Source organism: Loxodonta africana, chromosome 4 (assembly GCF_030014295.1).
Source record: "Loxodonta africana isolate mLoxAfr1 chromosome 4, mLoxAfr1.hap2, whole genome shotgun sequence".
NCBI lineage: Eukaryota > Metazoa > Chordata > Mammalia > Proboscidea > Elephantidae > Loxodonta > Loxodonta africana.
The window spans coordinates 23,098,830-23,108,137 of NC_087345.1; the positions used below are offsets into that span (position 1 = coordinate 23,098,830).

The 9,308-nt window shown below is 39.6% G+C and overlaps 1 protein-coding gene across 3 annotated transcripts in view; it reads left to right on the forward strand.

The window, feature by feature from the left end:
* Positions 1 to 9,201, forward strand: part of CRY1 (cryptochrome circadian regulator 1) — a 120,251-nt gene extending 111,050 nt beyond the window's left edge. For 2 of the 3 annotated variants that reach the window (XM_003405313.4, XM_064283652.1), the window contains 3 exons: positions 2,988 to 3,047; positions 3,125 to 3,228; positions 3,983 to 4,095. In XM_003405313.4, the coding sequence (XP_003405361.1) occupies positions 2,988 to 3,047; positions 3,125 to 3,228 (164 nt within the window). In that variant the 3' untranslated portion in view covers positions 3,983 to 4,095. Of the gene's footprint in view, positions 1 to 2,987; positions 3,048 to 3,124; positions 3,229 to 3,982 lie in introns of all 3 variants that reach the window. The other variant, XM_064283653.1, reaches the window with a different exon arrangement.
* Positions 9,202 to 9,308: the final 107 nt, after the last annotated feature.

The window sequence follows — 9,308 nt, forward strand, 5'->3', positions numbered from 1 at the left end:
TAGTGCCTCAAAGACCACAGCCTTCAGTATGGATTACACCTCAACTTAAAGAAAACAAAAATCCTCACAGCTGGACCAATGAGCAACATCATGATCAATGGAGGAAAGATTGAAGTTGTCAAGGATTTCATTTCCCTTGGATCCACAATCAACAGCCATGGAAGCAGCAGTCAAGAAATCAAAAGACTCATTGCATTGGGTAAATCTGCTACAAAGACCTCTTCAAAGTGTTGAAAAGCAAATATGTCACCTTAAAGACTAAGGTGTGCCTGACCCAAGCCATGGTGTTTTCAGCTGCCTCATATGCATGTGAAAGCTGGATGATGAATAAGGAAGACCAAAGAAGAATTGACACCTTTGAATTATGGTGTTGTTGCAGAATATTGAATATACCACGGACTGCCAAAAGAACGAACAAATCTGTCTTGGAAGAAGTACGACCAGAATGCTCCTTAGAAGCGAAATGGCGTGACCACGTCTCACATACTTTGGACATGTTATCAGGAGGGATCAGTCCCTGGAGAAGGACATCATGCTTAGTAAAGCGGAGGGTCATCAAAAAAGAGGAAGACCCTCAATGAAATATATTGACACAGTGGCTGCATCAGTGGGGTTAAGCATAACAGTGATTGTGAGGATGGCACAGGACCAGGCAGTGTTTTGTTCTGTTGTACATAGGGTCACTATGAATTAGAACCAACTCAATAGCAGTGAACAACAAACAACAACAATACAGGACACATCAAAGGGCAAGATTCTGTACTACTTTTCTTAGACTTCTAAAGGTCTGGAAAATTCCTAATCTCTGCAGTACAAATTACATTTTTCTCCTCCTGTTTTAACCATTATAAAAAAAAAAAGTTGAGCTTATTCCATTTCATGGTGAACCCATGTGTGTCAGAGTAGAACTGTGCTCTATAAGGTTTTCTCGGGCTGATTTTTTGTAAGTACATCACCAGGCCTTTCTCTCAAGGTATCTCTGGTTGGACTCAAACCACCAACCTTTTGGTTAGCAACCAAGTTTGCACCACCTAGCGAATCCGGAATCCCTAGGTGGTGCAGTGGTTAAGAGATCAGCTGCTAACCGAAAAGGTTGGCGGTTCGAATCCACCACCCACTCTGTAGAAACCCTGTGGGGCAGTTCTACTCTGTCCCATAGGGTCGCTGTATGTCGGAATTGACTTGACGGCAGTGGGGTTGGTTTTTTGGTTATCCAAGAGAAATGAAAATATGTTTACACAGACACTTGTACATGAATGTTCATTGCAGCTTTACTCATAAAAAGTAGAAACAATTTATATATCTTATCAGCTGGTGAATAACCAAAAACCAAACCCAAACCCACGGCTGTCGAGTCAATTCCAACTCATAGTGACTCTATGGACAAGAGTAGAACCGCCCCATAGCATTTCCAAGGAGTGGCTGGTGGATTCGAACTACCAACCTTTTGGTTAGCAGCAGAACACAAAATGTGGCATAGTCATACAGTGAGATATTATTCAGCTACAAAAGAGAACGAAATACTGATACATGCTGCAACATAGATGAACCTCAAAAACAGCAGCCAGATACAAAAGACCACATTTATATGAAATGTCTAGAAAAGGTAAATCTTTAGAGACAAAGTAGGTTACTGGTGTCCTGATGCTTGGGGTAGCAATAGGGATTGAATGCAGATGGACATGAGGGATCTTTTGGGGGTGATGGAGATGTTCCAAGACTGGATTGTGTTGACGGTTGCACAACTCTGTAAATTTACTAAAAATCATTGAATTGAACACTTAAAATGGGTGAATTTTATGCTTGTTAAATTATACCACAAAGCTGTTTCAGAAAATACCTGGTCACTATAGAGAATTTAGAAAACTCAGAAAAAATAGAAGAAAAACAGAAATCACCACAATTCTATCCAATAGAGACAGTCACTAATAAAACTTTGGTATATTTCCTTTTGATATATTTCCCCCATAGTAAGTTTTAAGTCAGAATTTTATAAGTCAAAAATTCTTTTAGCGCTATTGACAGCATAACAAGAGGGAAAAGTGATCACATAAACTTTTTGCCCTTAAAAAGCTTTTTTTATTTTAAACAAGAAATACCTTTTTAAAACAAGTTGCTTTCACTCTAGGGCTCCCCTATTATATACTCTCGGTGCTCTGAAATTTAACTCCTGTGATGGTTCTGAAGCCACATGAATATGGGGACTTGGAAGTTTTGTGAATGGCTAAGCTAGTGACAGGCCAGTTGGTCAGCAGTGCTCTCACTAGGTTATTAAGTTATGGTGGGGGGATCCCTTCCTAGTGATAAAAGGCCTCATCCCTGACCCAGGGCATCTACTTTCCCAGGCCATGAGGTGGCCTTTCTGGGGGACTAGAATGCTCATATTTTCCCATAATCTGGACACAGTGACAAAAAATGTTTCTCTAAAACCTATTTTTCTGTGCTAGCCAACCCATTCTCCTTTTATATTATTTCCTTTTAGGAAGGTTGCTGTAACTGATCAGGCTAGGAAACTTCGAGATAGTGTGTGTCTCCTCCCAGCTATGGGATTTGCATTGTCTAACTCTTATCTGGCAGGCGCTTATTCCTTTTCTCCAAGGGGTTATGAAGGAAGACTGTAGAAGGAAGGAACGGGAGGTATATCTCACTGTTTCCCCTGTTTTTGCCTTCATGGTTCAGTTTCTAATAGTTGTCATTCAGTAAAATGTTTTTTAGAAAATGATTTTCAGTGTTTTTGCCTTTGAACTGTCAACCTTTCCATGAACCTAAATTTCCTGGTTTGGGCATGTGGCTAGCACAGAAAAATAGGTTTTAGAGAAACATTTTTTGTCACTGTGTCCAGATTATGGGAAAATATATGGAGAATTGAGGTTTAGTCCTAAAAGCATAAATGACCTTAAATGTAAATACTAAAAATCGAATATAAAGTTTTACTACATACAAGATGGCATGTAGTTGAAGTTATTTTATGTGTTTTTAATCCTCAGGTTGTTCCCAAGGGAGTGGTATTTTACATTATGTGCATGGAGACAGCCTTTTAAAGCAAGGTAAGAAGGAAGCATTCGAGCATGCTTGCTATTCTTCTCACCTTCTCTATATTAAACGGACATTTTTAAATGTGTAGGAAGAAGTCCCACAGGCACTGGCGTCAGCAGTGGGAAGCGTCCTAGTCAAGATGAGGAGACACAGACCCTGGGTCCCAAAGTCCAGCGGCAGAGCACTAATTAGGTAAGTGTTTTAAAGCTTAATTTCTTGCTTTATGTCCAGTTAATGTAAATTAAGATGATTTCCAAAATAAAGTTAATCTCTATTTTCAAAACAGAATCTGAGGCATAAATTTTTAAGTAGTTGTTATAAAACCAGGTAGTTATTGACAAGAGAAGTGGACCTGGACTGGAGAAAGTGCTGCACTCAGTTTTCTGGTCATCCCGAATCCATGATCTTTAAATTGGAAAAGCTTTTAATTTTGTGCTCAAGTTTTTTCTTAGAAAGGTATCTTTTTCATTTTCTTACCCTGTGACCATGGGTCTAAAACAGTTAAAGCCGCCTTTTTATTTTAGTGGGATTCATATAATCTCTTTGTGAACTTTGCCCCAAAATGTTGCCTCATAAATGTTTCTAAATTTCGTTTATCTTCTGTGGTGCTTCTAAATTCTTCCCAGTTTGAGAATAGTCTAAATTTTTGAAAGTGCTGGCACTGTTCAAAAGTATAAAAAATTCATGCCTGTATTCAGATTTAATTGGGTTTGGGATAATATTTTGTTATTAAATGAATATGAAAAATATTTATACAGTACGTTTGCCAGTTTTTAAAGACTTCTTATTTCTTCAGTTATCTTAAACTATATTTTTTATCAGTTTTTTATGCCTACTTAGATTGTAAATTCCTTGAGGATCAGATTGGTAAACACACCTGAAATTTTTACTAATTTCCTGCAGTCAAGCTTTACTTAGTTTTGTTTTGTTTTGTTTCCCCCTTAAGCCACAGAAAACATTCAGGAGGAATACCGACGCAGCTGAAACTGGTGGGGAGTTCAGTGCTTTTTCAGTTTAATTATTTTAAAATGTTCATTGATGGAAACCAGTTACATTGAAATGCATTGTTTCTAATGACAATTCTGTGGTTTTTAACTTTTTAATGGATTTCACATAGGACAAATGGTGATTTGTATATAAGGAACTTAGTAAAAGAATTTGGTTAATGTAAATATAAATAGTCACAATTAGTATAGACTCATCAATATATTTTTGATAATTTTTCATGTATGGCAAAAGTTAAAGTTGCAAACTGATATTCTGATATAAAATCATAGTTTTGTGAGTCAATGTAGGAAAATAGTTGGTTTTTAGACTTTCTTAAAAGACTGTCAAAATTTTAGGACAGAATTTTCTTGACATCATTGTTTGATCTAACTTTGCACCCTTTGATAATAACATATTAGAAAACATATGTAATCAAAATTGGTAGTTGTAGCCTCTGTTGACATAGACTGTGTTTTAAAGCTTCATATATGCTTATTTTAACCCAGACTTGTAAAAATAATCACGTGTTAAGTTCTTGTCTCTGTTTGTTTGTTTACGGCTAAAGTGACCTTGTTATTAAAGTATGTACAAATATGGAATCTTTGTGTATTTGGTAGTGGTTTATCTTTTCTTTCTTGGTTTGTTTTTTGGGAAATGGAAGAGCATTGATTGGTATGTGAGATGTAATTATAAATTACAGAAACAGATTGTGTAAACCACAAGTCACTACTCTGAATGAAGGAATAACACGTTGCCATTGAGTCGGTTCCGACTCATAGTGACCCTGTGGGACAGAGTAGAACTGCTCTGTAGGGTTTCCAAGGAGTGGCTGTGTAGATTCAAACTGCCGACCTTTTGGTTAGCAGCTGAGCTCTTAACCACTGTGCCACCAGGGCTCTGAATGAAGGAATAGCTATGATGTATTTAGAAAAACTGTATTTTTCAAAATTACTCCAAATAAGAATATTGTCTTCCAAATACTTTTTACTTTTTTAATGTAAAATTTTCTGGAAGAGAGATTTAAATCCAGTGATATTTTCAAGTGACAGGGCTCGTACTGTGAGTTAGGCAGTACAATATAACAGTTAAGAATATGGGCTCTAGAGTCAAATACCTAGCTCTGCCACCCATTAGCTTTAAGATCTTGGGCAAATTCTTAACTTTCTGTGCCTTCCTGTTTCTCATCTGTAAAATGCTGATGAGAGTAGACCCTGTTTCTTAGTACAGGTCTGTGTAAAGTGCCTATAACAGTGCCTGGCATGTGGAAGGGTACTTGATAAATGTTAGCTCCCGGACCACCAAGTTGCACAGCTCCCCAGATTGTGCAGTACACAGTCTGTGTAGCTGTATGTAGCAGCTCTGATTAGGTGCCATTATTGTTACTACTAATATTATTACCCCATTACTACTGTCTTGGCATTCTAGATTATAGCCAGTGGCTTTTTGTTTTTCCATCTCCACTGATAACAGATATTCAGTGTGACATTTGTATTTAAATTAACTGTTAAGATGAACTTGAGTCAAAAATTCAGAAATGGTAACATTAGATGATACACATTTTTTTAGACATACTGGATAATGAATTAACAATGATCAATAGATTCCATTACTGAGAAAAGAAAAAACTGTGCCTTATCTTTTTTCACCACTGTTAATAAGAAGTAATACTTTGTTTTTCATAATATTTACAATTGACATCCTATTCTTTCAACCTGATTATAATGTACAGACTTGAAAAATTGATAGGCCTGGGATTTATCATCCCCATGGGGTGGGGGGAAGGTTCAGTTATAGAGTCAATAAATAAGCATTTTAATAAAAATCATTTCAGGATAGGCACTGCTATGTTACTTACAAGTGTGTAGTGTTTTTGTTTTTTTAAGCTTTTTTTAGTTTGGTCTAAAATATGGTGAAGAAGCCGCACTAAAAGGGAAAGAGAGAAATCAATTAAGCAGATACAGTATGTTTGAATACAGTATTCTCACCATCTCTAGAAAGGCTAGTGTCCTAAAAACCCTCCAGGGTAGGAGAATCGATGGTTAAAGGATTTGAGACCTTTTATTCGTTCAGCAAACACTTCTTGAACTCTTACCAAAAACTGTGCTGAGTAACTTCGAAAACCTGAGGAAATCAGTTGAATGGACCTATGAAAAGTCCGTAAGTTTTTCATGTTCACTTAAATAGTAAATTTGGGATATAAAAGACAATGATATTAGTATCATTTTTAATACATCTTACATACTGGAAACATTAGGGTTTTCCCACAGCTTCAAACATATGTTTGTAATTTTTTAAATTTCTTGTAGATAATGTGCATAATGGTAGTTTCTTTCCCCCATTTCTCCATCCACAAAAGTTTTTTCTGATTGTATGGTTCTAGCAATGTACTACTGTTTAAATACCTGGGATGGAAAAAAACAGAGAGTAGCATTTATTTAATACAATTGGCATAGCTGAGTTGGTCAGTTTCCGGTTTTGATTATGTGACCCAATTGGGGTTCATGCCCTGGAACAGTCAAGCCCATGAAACGTACTCCAAGTCAGAAAAAGAGAGAAGGTTTATTAGGAGGTGACACCAGCGGGCAGTCTGGCAGCAACACAGGCTGTCTTTATGGAGTCCCAAAAGGCATTCTATATAAGAGTATATATATTGTTTTGGCAAGGATTACATAGTGTCTTCACATACTTAGCCCACAGATGGTTGGATGAGTATACATCACAAGGCAATTACAAGAAACCCTCTATTAGACTAAAGATATGCATGCCAGACATCTGGACTCTAATCTGTATTTTTGTAACAGGCAAAAAAAACTTACATAAAAATCTCTTGGCTAGTGGAACTGGCCTGCCAAGTTTACTCTGACCAAGATAAGGAGCAAGAAAGAGAGAATGTTATAGACCCAAGCCCTGGACAGCCTTCCTAGATGCTGACTTGCAAGCTGAAGGCCATCTCCCAAGAGAACAAAGAAAAGGAGGGAGACCAAAGCTGCAAGAGCCAAGAAGGCCCCACACCCGTTTGGAAAGAGACCATTACAGCTGCTGTAATAAAAAAGGACATTGAAAGTGAGAGCCTACAAAATACCAAGCAAAAAAACTTATAGGTTACTTAGAGTATCATCATGGCGTTAGTTACGTCAAGCTCTCAATTGCCCGTTTTGAAAAGGAGAAAACATGCTGCGAGGTATTAGGGTCACAATTACAATGCACAGGGTCATATGTAGTTGTCATTCCTCAAGTGGTTATCTGGAGCCCTGGTACAGGCTCTCTAGTGCACGTCCCTGCTCCCCTCCCTCCTAATCACTGTGGCAGCACCTCTGAGGCCTGAATTTACATTCCCTGACATCCATCTCTTTTCTGTATCCTCCTCCTACTTCACTTTTCTTAAATGGCAAGTGACACACTTTGGTTAGTCCCCAAATTCTTGTATTTTAGGAAAAAGCCTGTTTTAAGCCCATAAATAATAGATTGTTTTTATAAGGGTGACTTCATAGAAGGATAAGGGTTACTGGACTGGAACCCACCTGCCCTGTGTATTAACTGTTCAATTAATTATAGATATCCTGGAGGATGAGTTGATCTTGAGATGAAGAGCCAGGATTCCTGCTGCTATTCTTGGCAGTTAAAGTGCGAGTGTCGTTCCATTCTCAACAAAGCCTGTTGAGCACAAGCTGGGTAGAATAGTCAAAGGTTTGGTTAACATTTCCTGAGTCCCTACTGTGTGCCAGGCATTGTGCATAGCAAAATAAATTAAGCAGTATCTACAAGGAGCTCACCTCAGAAGGTGAGAGGGAAGTCTAGAAGCATTACAGTGCTGTGTGTTAAGGGTCATGTTAGAAATGTACTGTGAACACCCAAAGGAAGGGACCACTATACTAGCCTGTGTAAACCACAGCCTTCCTTATTCCAACCCACACACAAAACACAGGGCAGCCAGGCCAGGGTCAGGGCACCTTGTCCTTGGAAAACAGAACTCTAGTTGTGATTAATCATGTTATTTGTTGCCTTTCTCCCCAGCCAAGTGCCATGAGGGCAGGGAACGTATCTTATTCTCCATAGTCTCCTCCACTGTTGTCTTCTCATTGCTGCTTCTCATGCTTGGCACTTAATAGGCATGCCATTAATATTTGTTGATTGGATGGATAAAAATAAATGAGAGACATTGACCCTGGCTTTCAGGAGAAATTAACTGGTGTTTATTTTCTGAGGTAGGGCATCACAGGTAATAATTGAAATATAAACAGTTTAGTGGTGCAACAGTTAAGTGTTTGGCTGGCTGCTAACAGAAGGATCCTTGGTAGGAACCCACCAGCTTCTTCCCAGGAGGAGAGACCTGGCTATCTGTTCCTGTGGAGCTCTGGTGGCGCCGTGGTTAAGCATTGGGCTGCTAACCAAAAGGTAGGCAGTTAGAATCCACCAGCCGCACCAGACAGTTCTACTCAGTCCTATAGGGTCGCTATGAGTCAGAATCGACTCGATGGCAAGTTTGGTTTTTTGTTTGATCTGCTCTGGTAAAGACTCATCGTCGCAGGTGGATTCCAACTCAGCGACCCTATCTATAGGACAGAGTAGAATTGCCCCCATAGGGTTTGCTAGTCTGTAATCTTTACGGGAGCAGATCGCGGAGCTATTTACTCAGAGCGGCTGGTGGATTCAACCGCCAACCTGTGAGTCGGGTTCATTGTTTATCAGAAAAGACAGGATGACACACCCACAAAAGTGAAAGCGGCAAGGAGGGGAAAAGAGAGAGAAGCTTTTAAAGGCGAAGCAGACATTGTCGCTGACGGCTGGGGGTGGGAAGGAGGGTTGCTGCCTGTATTCCAAAGAAGTTTTGTTTTTCACTGCATTTTTTTTTGTAAATTTGGTCTTAAAAAACCCAAAAACCCAGTGCCTCTTGGTTTATTTTGGGAATTCTGAATGACTGTATGTTAAAGGGTTTCTCAGTTCCTTCTAGCTTTTCCTGACGGGCTTGTGACATTCCCCGAGGGGCAGAGACTGGAACTCCACGTTGCCTAAAACGCTGGGAAGGAAAGAATGAGGGATTGCTAGGGGCACTCAGTGCGGACACTAAAGGCTGCTTTCTGGAAAGCCGATTCCCACGCTGGCTCGCCTCCTTCGCCCAGCCCTGCCACGTCCCCGCGGCGTCGAAGGTCATGTCCCCTGTGTCCTGTGCCCTGATTGGTTGCGCTGGGGGAGTTTCCGCGTGCGCAACCGTTTCCTGTGCCCTGATTGGCTGCCGGCGAGGCGCCGGTCGGCGCGGCTCTGAGAAATTCCTGAGCGCGGGGACC